The sequence below is a fragment of the Zea mays genome, chromosome 1, assembly GCF_902167145.1.
Source record: "Zea mays cultivar B73 chromosome 1, Zm-B73-REFERENCE-NAM-5.0, whole genome shotgun sequence".
NCBI classification, from domain to species: Eukaryota; Viridiplantae; Streptophyta; class Magnoliopsida; order Poales; family Poaceae; genus Zea; species Zea mays.
Window position 1 is genome coordinate 49,454,518 of NC_050096.1, and position 16,345 is coordinate 49,470,862.

A 16,345-nucleotide genomic window follows, 5' to 3' on the forward strand; every position below is an offset into this window, starting at 1 on the left:
TCACTAGGAATGAGGTATGGCACTTAGTTCCACGTCCTAACCAAAATGTTGTAGGAACCAAATGGGTCTTCCGCAACAAACAAGACGAGCATGGTGTGGTGACAAGGAACAAAGCTCGACTTGTGGCCAAGGGATACTCCCAAGTCGAAGGTTTCGATTTCGGTGAAACCTATGCACCCGTAGCTAGGCTTGAGTCAATTCGTATATTATTGGCCTATGCTACTTACCATGGCTTTAAGCTTTATCAAATGGACGTGAAAAGTGCCTTCCTCAATGGACCAATCAAGGAAGAGGTCTATGTTGAGCAACCTCCCGGCTTTGAAGACAGTGAGTATCCTAATCATGTCTATAAGCTCTCTAAGGCGCTTTATGGGCTCAAGCAAGCCCCAAGAGCATGGTATGAATGCCTTAGAGATTTTCTTGTTGCAAATGGATTCAAAGTCGGAAAGGCCGATCCTACACTCTTTACCAAAACACTTGAAAAATGATTTGTTTGTATGCCAAATTTATGTTGATGATATCATATTTGGATCTACTAACGAATCTACATGTGAAGAGTTTAGTAGGATCATGACACGAAAGTTCGAGATGTCTATGATGGGGGAGTTGAAGTATTTCTTAGGATTTCAAGTGAAGCAACTCCAAGAAGGGACCTTCATTAGCCAAACGAAGTACACTCAAGATATTCTTAGCAAGTTTGGAATGAAGGATGCCAAACCCATCAAGACACCCATCGGAACTAATGGGCATCTCGACCTCGACACGGGAGGTAAGTCCGTGGATCAAAAGGTATACCGGTCGATGATAGGTTCATTACTCCATTTATGTGCATCTCGACCGGACATTATGCTTTCCGTTTGCATGTGTGCAAGATTCCAATTCGACCCTAAGGAATCCCACCTTACGGCCGTAAAACGAATCTTGAGATATTTGGCTTATACTCCTAAGTTTGGGCTTTGGTACCCTCGGGGATCCACATTTGATTTGATTGGTTATTCGGATGCCGATTGGGCGGGGTGCAAAATCAATAGGAAGAGCACATCGGAGACTTGCCAGTTCTTGGGAAGATCCTTGGTGTCTTGGGCTTCAAAGAAGCAAAATTCGGTCGCTCTTTCCACCGCCGAAGCCGAGTACATTGCCGCAGGTCATTGTTGCGCGCAACTACTTTGGATGAGGCAAACCCTGCGGGACTACGGTTACAAATTAACCAAAGTCCCTTTGCTATGTGATAATGAGAGTGCAATCAAGATGGCCGACAATCCCGTCGAGCATAGCCGCACTAAGCACATAGCCATCCGGTATCACTTTTTAAGGGATCACCAGCAAAAGGGGGATATCGAGATTTCTTATATTAACACTAAAGATCAATTAGCTGATATCTTTACCAAGCCTCTTGATGAACAAACTTTTACCAAACTTAGGCATGAGCTCAACATTCTTGATTCACGCAATTTCTTTTGCTAAATTGCACACATAGCTCATTTATATACCTTTGATCATATCTCCTTTCATATGCTATGACTAATGTGTTTTCAAGTCTATTTCAAACCAAGTCATAGGTGTATTGAAAGGGAATTGGAGTCTTCGGCAAGGAAAAAGGCTTCCACTACGTAACACATCCTTCGCCGTCACTCCAAGCAACTCTCCATTCTTGAGGGAGAAAAGCTGAGCATCAAAGAAAAGGACCTTGTCTTTGGGGGAGAGAGTAAGAGCCCAAAGCAACAGGACCGGACTTCATCTTTGGTACAATCTTAACTCACTTATTTATGACCAAAGGGGAAGATAGCACTTCAACGGCTCTAATGATTCCGTTATTGGCGATTCATATGCCAAAGGGGGAGAGAAAGAGCCCAAAGCAAAAGGACCGCAACCACCACCAATTTCAAAAACTTAGTGTTGAATATTTTCAATTGATATCCTTTTGTGTTCAAAAGGGGGAGAAAAGTAGTATTTCAAAAAAGATATATCAAAACCCTCTTGAACACTAAGAGGAGGATCTCATTTAGGGGGAGTTTTGGAAAAGCATTTGAAACAGGGGGAGAGAATTTCAAATCTTGAAAATGCTTAGCAAAATTTTATTCGTTTACCTTTGACTATTTGCAAAAGAACTTTGAAAAAGATTTACAAAAAGAATTTGCAAAAACAAAACATGTGGTGCAAACGTGGTCCAAATGTTATATAAGAAAGAAACAATCCATGCATATCTTGTAAGTATTTATATTGGCTCAATTCCAAGCAACCTTTGCACTTACATTATGCAAACTAGTTCAATTATGCACTTCTATATTTGCTTTGGTTTGTGTTGGCATCAATCACCAAAAAGGGGGAGATTGAAAGGGAATTAGGCTTACACCTAGTCCCTAATTAATTTTGGTGGTTGAATTGCCCAACACAAATAATTGGACTAACTAGTTTGCCCAAGTGTATAGATTATACAGGTGTCAAAGGTTCACACTCAGCCAATAAAAAGATCAAGTTTTGGATTCAACAAAGGAGCAAAGGGCCAACCGAAGGCACCTCTGGTCTGGCGCACCGGACTGTCCGGTGTGCCACCGGACAGTGTCCGGTGCACCACCGGACATGTCCGGTGCACCAGAGGACTCCAACTCAAACTCGCCACCTTCGGGAATTTCCAGAGGCACTCGCGCTATAATTCACCGGACTGTCCGGTGTACACCGGACAGTGTCCGGTGCGCCAAGGAAGATCAGCCTCAGGAACTCGCCAGCTTCGGGAAACTCCAACGGCTAGTCCGCTATAATTCACCGGACTGTCCGGTGTGCACCGGACTGTCCGGTGCAACTCCGGAGCAACGACTATTCGGCGCCAACGGCTACCTGCGACGCAATTAATGCGCGCTCTACGCGCGCAGAAGGCAGGCGTGCCCATACTGGTACACCGGACAGCAAACAGTACATGTCCGGTGTGCACCGGACATCCAGGCGGGCCCACAAGTCAGAAGCTCCAACGGTCAGAATCCAACGGCAGTGATGACGTGGCGGGGGCACCGGACATGTCCGGTGTGCACCGGACTGTCCGGTGCGCCATCGAACAGGCAGCCTCCCAACGGCCACATTTGGTGGTTGGGGCTATAAATACCCCAACCACCCCACCATTCATGGCATCCAAGTTTTCCACTTCCCAACTACTACAAGAGCTCTAGCATTCAATTCTAGACACACCAAAGAGATCAAATCCTCTCCAAATTCCACACAACGCCATAGTGACTAGAGAGAGTGATTTGCTTGTGTTCTTTCGAGCTCTTGCGCTTGGATTGCTTTCTTCTTTCTTGATTCTTTCATTGCGATCAAACTCACTTGTAATTGAGGCAAGAGACACCAAACTTGTGGTGGTCCTTGTGGGAACTTTGTGTTCCAAGTGATTGAGAAGAGAAAGCTCACTCGGTCCGAGGGACCGTTTGAGAGAGGGAAGGGTTGAAAGAGACCCGGCCTTTGTGGCCTCCTCAACGGGGAGTAGGTTTGCGAGAACCGAACCTCGGTAAAACAAATCCGCGTGTCACACTCTTTATTTGCTTGCGATTTGTTTTGCCCCCTCTCTCGCGGACTCGTTTATATTTCTAACGCTAACCCGGCTTGTAGTTGTGTTTATATTTGTAAATTTCAGTTTCGCCCTATTCACCCCCCCCCCCTCTAGGCGACTATCACTCATCACATCTCTCTACCTTATCCTTACCCCCCCTACCACACATCAAAGAAGAAAAAACATAGCAGTGAGGTTATTCCCAACCCATTTATTGTTTCTTGTTATGGTATCTAAAGCCATCACATCATATATTATTATAAAATATATAGTTGTCTCAATGTATAGTATCGTGTATTTTTTCATAGTCACCACAAGACAATTAAATGCTAGATATGTACAAGTATGAATTGTGTGCTACTTAGATGGTTCATGTTTCAATGCATATGATCTCGTGCCTGAGTGGTACTTTATTCACTTTCCTCTTTACTCACATGTTACATTAACTTTCCATCCTACATGGCACGTATTAAATAAGTATGACACCATGTACTAGTATGACTTACAATCTAAACTATAAGGTCAATCTGTAATACAATGTTATTAGATTTAGGAATTGAATATTAAAACAAGTTGTTTATTTGCTCTTGAAAATGTGTTTACTGTTAAGATACTAACATTTTCATGCACCAAATGTTTCTTGTTGATGTGGTGTTCATGTTAACAAATGTATGTGCTTATTTGTTGTGGATGAACAAGACGAGTAAGCTTTTGATTTATGGTACTGCAACACACATGTTGTTGTCCATGATCAGTGGCGGATTCAGGAACGGATCAAAGGAGATGCTACTAAGATAAAGTATGTTTGGTAGAGGCGCTAGTGGATGCGGTGACCGTCTTCGAGCGGTGGGTTGAGGGTAAGCGTCGTGGCAACGTTCACGCAGCTCTGGCGTGCTGCAGGAGCTTGCAGGTCTACCACGGTGTCGCTTGCAGCTTGTGTCTTGCAATAGGCGTCTGCGCGCTACTAGTCACTTGAGGTGTGTTAGCAATATGTGTTGGTTCGTGGTTGCGTCCCATATGGCGGCGTGGGTGCACAGTGCACACATGGCCCTATGCAGCAGTGCTGAAGCATGGACAAGGTTCGACGTGGATGTGCACGTTGCCAGGCCAGTGCTGATGGCGCTAGGGCTGGCAAAAAACTTGTAACCTGAAACCAGAACCCGAAAAACCCAAAACTCAAATTTCATTGGAAATTTTGGGTAGCAACTTGCAAAATCCGGATTTATTTTGGGTAATTCGGGTATCATAATCGAGTACCCGAAATACCCGAATTACCTGAACTTTCATGTGTCATGTACTCATGTCATTCTTAATTATTATTTTGTGCATCTATAATCATATGTAAGTGTGTATGACTTGTGATTGTAGATTGGTTGTGTTTTTATGTCCATGTATATTATTATTCAATCTATATTTTTATATTAGTTTAATAGGGTGCGTGTGTTTTTATGAAGCTAACAAAATAGTTCGAGTAGTTCAGGAATACCCGAAACCGAACCCGTAATTCCAGGAATACCCGAAACTGAACCCGTAATTCTGGGTACCTAAATTTTTAGGTATTGTAAAACTCGTTGTAAATTCAAGTATAAATTCTCAAAATCCAAAATTTAAATTACTCGAATTACTCGACCCGAAATTTTCGGGTAACCCGAACGCTCACCCCTACATGCCGTGGATGAAGGCTAGACGCTAGTGCTGAATACCATGGTCAGGAAGGAGGTTGTGACATATTTAATTGAACTTTGTAGAATATATTTATGGCATAATATATGTATTATTAGAATGTGAATTAATATGTGTTATTGAAGTATGACGGTAGCGTGATCGGGGCTGCAGCCCGACAACCCACCTCCTAGATCCGCCCCTATCCATGATGGTCATGGTTATTGAGTCTATTAAAAGAAAATGAGATGGTAGAAGAGTTGGTATCACTTATGGACCAATGGAGGAAAGGGACGGGACAAGGATTAATTATCTTAACACTAAAATATAGAGGTGTGATACAACATGTGTAAATATGCTTAGACTAAAATAGAGAAAATTATTTAGGTTTTGCATGGTTTTTAGATATCGTGGTTTACTTGAAGATACCATACACATGTGTATTGAGGAACAAGTGACCATGTTATTGGAAACAGTGGGACACAATATGGAGACAAGACAAAGCACCCTTCATGAATTAAAGATGTCAATAATTCATGGATCTCTAGCAAATGCCTTCTGAATGTGAATCAAATTTTAGGCCGCTCTTGTGCAGCCCTCTAACATTTCTACGCAAGTAATTTATATTGTTCTTGTGCACAAATTTGTCATAGAAAATGACATTTCGTTAAAAACATTCATGATCAAGCTACTGGGAAACAAATATGACATGTGGATGCAAAACATGCATGGTAGCTGCAAACTCCATATATGTATGGTAGCTGCAAAGTCCAGTTCTTAGAATCGGTGAATGTAGACACATAGAGAATTTCAACACCTATGCATCTATGATTTTCTTTTTTTCTTAGAGCAACACAAGTCTTTGTAGAGATGTGTACAGGTTGTGGCGACACTGAATAGCACTAAAGCAACTACAGTAATTAGTACATCTTGGCTCTTACTGTAAAGAGGAAGCTTTCTGAAACCTATATCTGAAAATAGCTATCCCAAGAAATACATGCCTTGAGTGTTGAATTGCTTCCCAATTCTTATCAGAAAATAAAGAGTATAGATCACTACCAAGAGGGCATAACCATAGTCTTCACATGCATGTGTGTGGAGCCAGATGTCGATGCAGGCAATGTGGAAAGCGTGCCCACAGTGAGGGGGCAGGTGCAGCGCGTCGGTGTCGAAAACTCAGCAACAACTTCGGCATTAGGAGTTGGGCGCTTCTCGCCGTAGTTAGACGCTTGACGTACTGTTGAGCGGCCAAAGACACAGGTAGAAGAGAAGTGTCCTACCTAAATGGAACCGAAGAGGAGCATGACGCTCGCAACGGATGAAAACGATAAAAAATGATACTTATTCAAATATTATTTTTAGTTTATTTTTCTTTGATTGCGAATAAATAGGATATAGAAACTGCTATACAAATTTGTATTATTATTTTAGCATTAAACTTGAAAAAATTAATAAAAGATAAATCTCAAATTTATCATATATCTATTTAGATATGAATTCGGATATTTATTCACTTTTTGTTGTAAGAAACAAATAATGCATAAAATAATTTGTGCAAAGTTTTATTCTTAATAGTGTGCTTAATAACATAAGAAAAGATAAAGATCATATCTACATAAAAAAAGATAAGCATCAAATTTCATACATATTTATTTTAAAATATTAAATTTGTTCAAACAATTAAGATATCCACTTTTATCTCTAGTCACAAGCCACCAGGTTCAGTTTCAGTTTTAAGGAGCCACCAGATGCAACATCTACAAGAAATATTACCAAATCGATTCTGGTATAGTCCAGAACCAAACACACTTTTATCTCTAGTCATAAACCGGAGATCTCCAAAATCTCGAAACCGTAACCCCGCCACCATGTCTACTGCCGTGACGGAGAGGAGACGCCTGAAGAAACCAAAGTTCAGGCATCTGAATTGTAGGGAGTGTGTAAAAGGATGACCTCGGAAGAAACGTTTTGGCAAGCATACTGTATACAGGAGTGCCAAGCATACTCAGTATTCTCATACAACTCAGTCTGAACATGCGACACAGAACTCGCGGCTTACAACTACAGAGGCACAGTCGTAAGATGATACATATGCAAACGTTACAGACATCTAGTAGATAGATACACATAGTTACGCTACTACAACTAAAACAACGTCATAGATAAGTTCCTTTAGATAATCTAGTACCCTATGCTTTGGTACTGCAGCCTAGCACTCGTGAAGAGGGTTGTTCTTAGGTAAATCGATCACAGCTCGGGCTGGGTGCGATAGGCAGCCTTCAGGAAGTTATCGAAGGGGCTGGCAGGTGGGAGCTTTACTGCAGAACATGATTCAGATGATGTGCGGAACGTGGCAGGGTTTACCTGCAAAAATGCAGATTGTGTGAGAACGTACATGATAACAGCATTCTGGGAGACATGTTTCAGATGTGCCTTCTCCGCACCTTGGGAATGATGGAATGATGGGCAGTGGGAAGGCTTGGCATAGGATTGTCCGGGGTTGATTCGTGTCCATTGACAAGCCAGCTCGATAGCTTCTTCCTGGTGCCCAATCCAAGGGCTTCACATTGACTAGTCATTGTACCATATGGAAGAGGTGAGGTTGAAACAGATGCACCTGCAACCTGGCCAGCCACATGTAGTGCCTGATAACAGAGACTGATACTCAGAAACTAGTGACTTGGTTGCGTTATATAATAAATAATATACTACCATGATGCCACAGTTAGAGGTAGAAAGGGAAAGCAATGCATAAAAGACATAAAACATACAAGGATGACTAATTGCCGATACTTACAAATGCTAGTACAAATGTGACCTAGATGAGTAACAAGTCAATTGAATTTTGAGGTACTTACTGATTCCAACAATTGACCGACACCTAAAACATGTGGAACAGACTGTGGTAGAGTAATCTTTGAGATAGAGCTAGCAGTGTTGGTGATTGGTGACTCGTGCAAGCCACAATCTACTGAAGAGGTTCTTGAACATTCCTGCAATGCAAAGAACTTATGAGGTAATCTAAAAACATTTTTGTCATGATGAAAAGAAAAATAACAAGGTGGAACATTGTATCGTTCCAGACATACGCAACGTGCCTTCATCCAATGAACATAAGTTTTGTTCAGTGTCTAATGCAAGCAACCCACCTCATCAAAAGAAAGGGATTCATCAGAAAATGCTTGTGCATTGAAGTTGGCCCAGTCAAGTGCTGAATTCGACCCAAACAGAGGCATCTCTTCAGGCGTGAACAACTCAGTCAGCTCCTTCACTATTACATCCTTGCCCATCTGGTAATGCAGTTTCAATTAGAAAAACAAGGAAATCGCAAAAACACACGGACCGTGCAAAAGACTAACCTCAATGAAATTAGAAAGTGCAGAGGCAATAACATCAAGCACTCGATGATCGTTAATCCCTACTTTTGTCCTGCAGTCAGAAAGCATGGATTTGGCAATCTCTTGATCACTTTCAGAACCATAGCTGCCTAGATCCGATTGCAACCTTACATAGAGTTGCAAGTCTTCACCTATTCTTAGGTAAGGGTCAATCTGCATAGCATTTAACAATACATTTTGACTAATCATACATAAAAGCAAATGAATTTACATTTGCTAAATAGTACAGAAGCAGAAACTGGTATAAACATGAAAAACCATAATGGAGATATAGCATGAAGTATTTTGTGTGAAAAGGACATAATTATCTTATTATTCTCTGCGCTAGAACTTACTTTGGAAGATGAAAAACACCTTAGCAAGTCCGACAGTTCAGCGACGTGACAAACTTTTCCAGCAAAGGCCAGCATACTCATTGCTAATGTAAAAATAGACCGTTGGCAATAAGCCGGCAGAACTTCTGAACAAATCACATAAACAAAAGCATGTGACTTTGCATGAGAAAGATGAAAGCAGGGCTAAGAAAACCATAAAAGTTCACAATGTAGATCATACCACTCGGGGTTAAAGCAACACTTCGAAGAGATAATGGCAATTGGAAAAACTGAATGATATTGCCATTGCTTGAATTCTGTAGCATCAAGAACATTAGAAAATAATTTAGTCACAATTATGAGGATTATTAAAACAAAGGCAAGGATGCCTTATTGGAGTTGGGAAAAGGGATCACAGACGAGTGACAAGTCTACTGAATCTCTTATAAAATAAAGTTGTTGCCCACAAACGTGAAGAGAGAAGACTGACAACTTTGTGCTTCTGTGAAATTTGTTGTTATCTCACTAACAAAACGTCAAAAGGATATTTTTCTTACAAAAAAATTCATACCTTAAGGCGGGAAGAAAGAACTGTTAGGCTGTATGAATGTCCAATAGCCTCATAATTAAAAGGGGTATTATCTGTTTGATTTGCCTGAATCCAGAATGAAGACAGCAATTGGTTGGTTTGATCTTCAGTTAGCATGGCAATATTGGTCTCCTGAAACATTTGCACAAGAAGCAAGTGTTACACATAAATAAACACAACTGATGGCAAAAGGAAAATTTGGAAGAGAGATAAAAATAAACTTCGGCGGGGGTGGGGGTGGGGGGGATTTCAGTGTAATGTACGGAGTACCTCTACAGAACTTCGTGTTGCACATCTTTCAATGAAAGAGGAAACCAGCTTAGAGAAATAAGCTGGGTTTTTTCGTTTATCCTCTTCATGCATGTTCATTTCCTTCACATCATCATGCATGATATTTCGAGGCTTATCTGAACTCAAACTCTCCTTTTCTCTCCTTAACTTCTCCAGTAGAGCAGTAGCTGAAGCAAATACAGATGTATTCCGAGACTGCTTTTTTGTTTCATATAGGTACTCTGATTCACTCCGCAGATGGCTTGGCCCTCGGACAATAATAGCAGAAAACATGTGGTGTGCTCCCACACGAGTATCAATATCAGTATGTAACATGGACTTCAGTATCTGCTGGAGAAGTGCTTCTGGAAATACCTAGATAGATACAAGCAAAACCAAAAAAATAAATATCAAAGATGGTAAAGGTGGTCAAAATACAGGATTTTGGCGAAAAGGAAATTAGGCAGGGAGAGAGGTAGTGGATATTGTTTGTTCCATAGTTAAAAAATACACAGTATACAAATGATGTGGAAATTAAGATAATAGCTTAAATTCAGATCTGTCAACTGACCATCAGATTGTTGGAAGATACTGATGTCAACGAGATTATGTGTGAAATGATCAGCAAGCTTCCAAGGGTTGCTCTGGCAACAGTTGGCATAGAAGGCAAATTCTCCAATGTGATTGCCATCATATCATAGAGTGGCCGTACGTCATTAATCTAATGTAAGTTCATCAAAACAGTAAATTAAGTGGGGGAGAACAGTATGCAAATGGGAAATGTCAATATCAATTAAGTAATAGAGCAGAATAATCAGAGCATACTCCTCTAACAACTTCCATAAGACAGTCCTCCAAGACAATCTGAAGGGGTTCGTTCAAATTCTGATCTTCAACATTGCCTGATTCCACGGCCTCAAGTGTTTTCCTTAAGTGCTTGCACAAGTCACCTGCCACTACAAGTTCAACAGCAAATCCTCGAGATCGAAGTTGTCGTGCCAAGGACGTTGCTGTCTGAATAATATCTGATTTTGTCTGAGGATCGTGTAAAACATTTTTGTGATCCAAGTGCCGGATGATGGTGGTTAGAATCAGCTGTTCATTGCCTGTAAGACAAGACCACAATGTTGTAGTGCATATCATAATGTATTCACTAATAGGGTGACAGTGACACCACATCATACTGAGTTTTGAGGATATGTGATGAAGGTGGATGCTCCACATCTTCCATGAAGACTGATTTGTAATAAACAGATAATCTATTCTAATAAATAACAATTAAAATTGTAGAGTTAAGTACTCTCTGGGTAAAATGACTGCATATGTTGGCACTATGTAAGAAACAAATGAAACCAAAAACATACCCTAGTACCATAAGGAGAATAAAGCTTTCATAAAATCCATGTACAAATATTTGAAAGAAATTTCAAATAGAACATAATGTTGCTTGGTATTGACAGACAAGTTTAATTTCTGAACGCAAAACTTCTTGGGAGTAGACAAAATACCTGAACTCTTTTCCAGATAAGCCATATCAGACAAAACAAGCAAAGCCAAGCCATGTCGTGGGGCCCACTGTTTCTTCATATCAAAGTATGAAAGCATCGGATCTAGAATGCGACGCATGGTTGTACTCTCTCTGGCCAGTTCTGCAAGCTTTTGGACACAAATATGTGACCATACTTCTGGGGAGTCACGTTCATCCCTGTGATTACATTAAAACAAACCATAATATATTGCGTGCAACAAACTAGAACAGGTGAAAATGCAGTACAATGAATAACTTAATATATAATTTACACAAGACAAAAAAAGTATAAAAAAGAAAAGAAAATGGCAGGCCACAATATATAGGCAGGATAATAATTGGCAAGGTGTTTTAAGGGCGTGTTTGGCATGGCTCTGCTCCACTTCAGAGCAGCTCCACTCCAAAACTTTGGGTGGAGCAACTTTGCTCCAGAGTTTAAATTGTTGTCTCATAATCAGTGGCAGTGGCAGGTAAATAACTCTAAACTCCACGTCTAGGTTGCTTTTTTAGAGTTCTCGGAGCAGCAAAAGAGGTACTCCAAAAAATTGTACTTCAGCTCTGAAAACTCCATGGAGTTTACAACTCTGGAGTTGAGATGTTTGGCAAGCTCTTGCTAGCTCCTGCTTGGAGTTTCTGGTGCCATGTCAAACACGCCCTAACTCTTAAGTAATGTTAGCATGTTTCAATCCATAGCTCGGAAGATGCATAAATCAATAAAAATGACCCTAAATTATTTACACTGATATGACATTCTTTTATAGGACTTTGGACATTAGTAGTTTAAGCAATACATGATTTTTCTAAAGTTATTTTTTTGATATCAGTAATCTAATAAGAATGTAACAGAAAAACAAATAAGCCATAGTATAGGAATCAGAATCGAACTTTTTTCATGATTGGAAGCTCCAATTTGATGACCACGCAGCAATGAAATTACAAAAGTGCTCATCGCTTGATCACAAAACCAAAATCTACTTAAAACATGTCAGCACATCTGAGCAAACAGGGCCAGCATGCGAAGCACAGATGTCAGAACTCAGAACGATCATCCCCATAACCAAGCAACAGACAACAACCCAAACCTTAAGCTCCACTGAGCGGCTACTGGTTACATGCACAAATGGACACTGCTTACAGCACGCAGATCCAAAAAATCAGAAATGATCTACATCTTTGTGCTCTGAGACCTCCACCTCTACCACACGTCTATACAATCCAAAGATATTATATTGGATGAAAAAACATCAAACAACACCTAGAGCATAAGCATGCTATCTGATCTCAGTTACGGTCTGAACACTGAACCTTTGACAAATGAGAAGAAAGGTGTGCAGTGTGCACTATTTCTTGAGATGAATATAAGGGCAGACCCAGTGCCGGAGGCTCCCACATGAGTGGGATCTGGGCAAGGGATAAACCGACGCAACCATCCCTCCACAAATGCAGAGAGGCTGCTTCGAACCCGTGACCTGGTAACTCAGTGAGACAGCTCTCAGCACTGCAACAGGCTTGGCCTGAAAAACAATGTGCTATAGCGCTCGAACCTAAGACCTTGTCCAAGGGAAGAAAGTGACCACAGCATCTCAAGATGAATATAAGACTAACAGTATGACATGGTGCAAGAAGTCGCGTGATGAGCAACAACGTATATTTTCAGCAGAAGTTCATGGAAAGGGAGATATACCAGCTACAACTAATGATACCTTACCTTGTAAGAGCTGACGAATTTCTTGCTGGCCGCAACCTAATAGTTGTAGTGTTAATATTCACATCATTACCACCACCTACACCAGGTCTACCCTCAGACCTTGCTATTTCATCAACCCAATTATGCTGCAATGCATGTCTGTCATCACCACCACCATTAGATTCCTCTGTCCTATAATTTTCCAGCACTGAATGCACTATCTGCCAAATCCACAGGGCATTAAATCTTCAATTTCATCATTGCATTCAACTCAAGAAATACTGAACTCAAATGCATTCAACAACAACCAGAAAAGCTTCAAACAAAATGCAAGACCAGGTCAAAACTTCAATCAGCAGCAGAATAGTCTTCAAGAATGCACAAAAGGCTTGTGTATCTCTTTATTAAAAATAAAAGGAGTTTTATACAACACAAGATCAAGGAACTAGACCATAGATCAAAACCTAGAATAGTGCTGGCAGAAAATTTATCCAGTTTAAATTTGACAGTTGACACAAAACACCAAATCAGCTTAGCATGTACTAATGACAGCTTTTGCCAAAAAAAAAGAAAAGAATTCCTAATTTCTAGATGGATCAACCATGTCTGTCCTAGAAAAGGAGAGACAAGGCTAAACCCGTTTGGTTTAAAACACCATGCTACAATCATTCAGGGCGGAGGTTCATAGAAGAAACAAAAAAAACAGTAAGCTAACATCCATGTATAAGCAAAGAAAAACGTAATAGTTTGCAGCCTCAAATAGTACTAGGTCCAGAATTCGAGACAAGGCAACTCAAGCAAGAGAAGACTGACATGAAGCAAGTCTAATCGGACAAGCTGGTTATTTCTAAGCATGAAAATAAGCTGTACAAACAAGCAAGATAATGGAAAGGCAAACAGAAGTATTAACAGCAGGTCAATGCTATGAAAAGATGATACAACCTCATCAAAATCAGCAAATATGTATGAATGCTCCTTCATGAACCAGATCTGCAGAAATATTATGATAGTCAGTGAGCTTAAATCTCAGGGGGGAAATGCCAGAAAACGTCAGGAAAGTAAACGGGGGACAGAAGTGAAGTGTGTAATACCATTGCTGACAGACACTGCAAGCTTGCGGCCCTAAGAAGCCTGTGATCCTCTCCTTGTCGACGTGAAAGTGCACATACTTTGTGCACCAAGCTTTCAATATTGCGTGCATATGTGTTGTCTACCTGCTAATATGCGAGGGGAAAATGAATCCTAAAGCATACCTCAAAGGCTCAAACAAAAAATTATTATGACCAATTAGCAATTAAGTGAGAATTTAAAGCACAGAACATGTCTGGCTGTCATGCCCCACCTGACTGTTAATAAAGTTTGCTAAAGTTTGACAGCCAAGGATGTGAACATTCTCCTGCTTGCTTTCTAGAAGCTCGGTAAGGACATTCACTAGGCTGATGGCAAAATATGCCCTGCAACAACACATGTGCAAGTAGGACAACATAAGAACTCTGCCACAAAACCTTATCATCAACAGTTAACATTGCAATAAATAGTGCACAAGTGGTACTTAAGAAATTAGCAAACTCACATCTGCTCCTTACAAATGAAGAGTAGCTTGCTGTAAGCTTCAGTGATGATTCTGACGAAGTTCACATGGGCAGAGCGCAGCTCCTTGTGACTCCTCTGCTCTAGAAACTTGGCAATCTGGCAGGCAGGCAAGCAGTGAAGAATAAACAAGCAATGATTAACCACATCGTCCTGTAGCAGGGCAATACGTCACAAAATGGCAACATCACATGCCTTTGGTATGCGCAATGGGTTCTTCGCAGCATACTCGCACAACTTCACTATTTTCCTCTCATTCGGAGCACCATCCTGCAAAAAGTAGAGCGTGTAAACACAGTAAGCAGCGACACACTTGACCAATAATGCCACATACAATCAGCACTAAAATCAACATTATCCACAGAATTAAGTTAGAGAAGACAGGATTCGACACGATTGACAGAGCAAATATTATTCCGCTAGGCATTTTATAAGGAAGCATGTTACCAACTACTTGCAGATCCAAAATGACACAATGCATCACGCAGCCGCAACAGCCAGGCAATGCCGATACCGGACTTCCTAAACTAGACGCGCGTAGACTGAACCGAAGGAGAGGAGGAAACGATACTCACGGGCGTCTTGGGGAATATCTCGGCGAGCAGCTTCTTGTAGCGCTTGACGGGGCGGCGCGAGCTCGGGCGCAGCGCGGGGCAGCACACGCACACGCTCTCGCACGACGGCAGCAGCTTCGCCGAGAGGAAACCCATGTCTTCCGCCGGCCCTGCGAGAACGACGCAGCGGCCCTCGTAGATCTCACCCGCGCCTCTCCGACCGCAGAGAGCGCCCAGACTCCCGCTTGGAGTATATCTCAGGCCTCCACTCCTAGCTCCGCCGCCGCCGCCGACCGACCCCAAACCCAGCCCGTGGAGACGACCCAAAACCCAGAAATGTAGAGGGCTACAGAACCGACGGGTGGGAGGGGGGAATTTGGGGTGGGAGCCTGGGAGGGGAGGTGGAGGGGAGGGGGGCGGGCGGAGGGCTGGACTCCTGGACCGCTGGTGTGCGAGGACAGGCGAGAGGGCCGAGGAGATACCACGTGAGAGAGAGAGAAACCGAGAAAGAGAGAGGCCTCGGTGGCAGCGCCAATTGCAGCAGCCTTTTCCTGTGTTTCCCCGCGCCGAGTGACCTGCGCTTTCCACACGCGCCACTGTGACCTGTGAAGTGAGAACAGGGGCGTGCTGACTGCCCACTTGCCCAGTGCCCACGCCAGTACGCACTTCGGCACTTGTGAATTGTGACGGACTCCTGCGTTTTGAACGTTGAGTGCGGCCCCCAGGTCCCCACTCCCTGTGCGGCAGGGACCCTAGGTCAAAACCGTTCAGTAGTACCATAGAAAGTTGGAAGCTGGAGGAGCTCATCCATGAACATAAACGAAGAGGAGCATAGACCCAGCTTAAATCCAAATTTTGGCCGTCACAAACTACAACTGAGTGCTAAATGTCTAGCTATTTCAGATTGTTTCTACAAAAATCGTCCAAGAAGTATACAATCGGCGAGTATTACGATAGAAAAGAATTTATCACTTTCTAGATCCTAAATATCCCTTTATTTTCCTGCCCACATAATCCTCACAGCTAGATTCTAAGACTGAACCAAACAGTTTTATAATCATCTGTATCTTTGACGGGCAGAGTTGTATAGTAGGCGCGGCCATATTGAATAATTAAGAGTTGGAGTTGAAATTTCTGGGAGGGTCGGAGACCTTCTCGTGACAGGCATTGGGAAATGGCATACTTTATTCGTCCATCCATTAGATTATAGAAGAC

The 16,345-nt window shown here is 41.9% G+C and overlaps 1 protein-coding gene across 2 annotated transcripts; it reads right to left on the bottom strand.

Moving 5' to 3' along the window:
• Positions 1-7,141: 7,141 nt before the first annotated feature.
• LOC100384293 (uncharacterized) lies at positions 7,142-15,797 on the bottom strand. 2 transcript variants are annotated; one of them, XM_008647923.4, is made up of 19 exons: positions 15,152-15,797; positions 14,772-14,846; positions 14,560-14,675; positions 14,329-14,440; positions 14,078-14,203; positions 13,929-13,976; positions 13,008-13,207; positions 11,280-11,476; positions 10,597-10,877; positions 10,343-10,492; positions 9,772-10,146; positions 9,484-9,633; positions 9,154-9,229; positions 8,934-9,058; positions 8,560-8,751; positions 8,350-8,490; positions 8,059-8,193; positions 7,645-7,845; positions 7,142-7,564 (listed from the first exon to the last, which is right to left on the bottom strand). In XM_008647923.4, exons 1-19 carry the CDS (start codon positions 15,284-15,286, stop codon positions 7,448-7,450), a joined length of 2,952 nt encoding a protein of 983 aa, XP_008646145.1. In that variant the 5' UTR covers positions 15,287-15,797; the 3' UTR covers positions 7,142-7,447. The 2 variants fall into 2 exon arrangements, with proteins under 2 accessions (XP_008646145.1, NP_001349272.1); NM_001362343.1 differs by having other exon boundaries at positions 7,167-7,564; positions 14,078-14,200; positions 15,152-15,470.
• Positions 15,798-16,345: the final 548 nt, after the last annotated feature.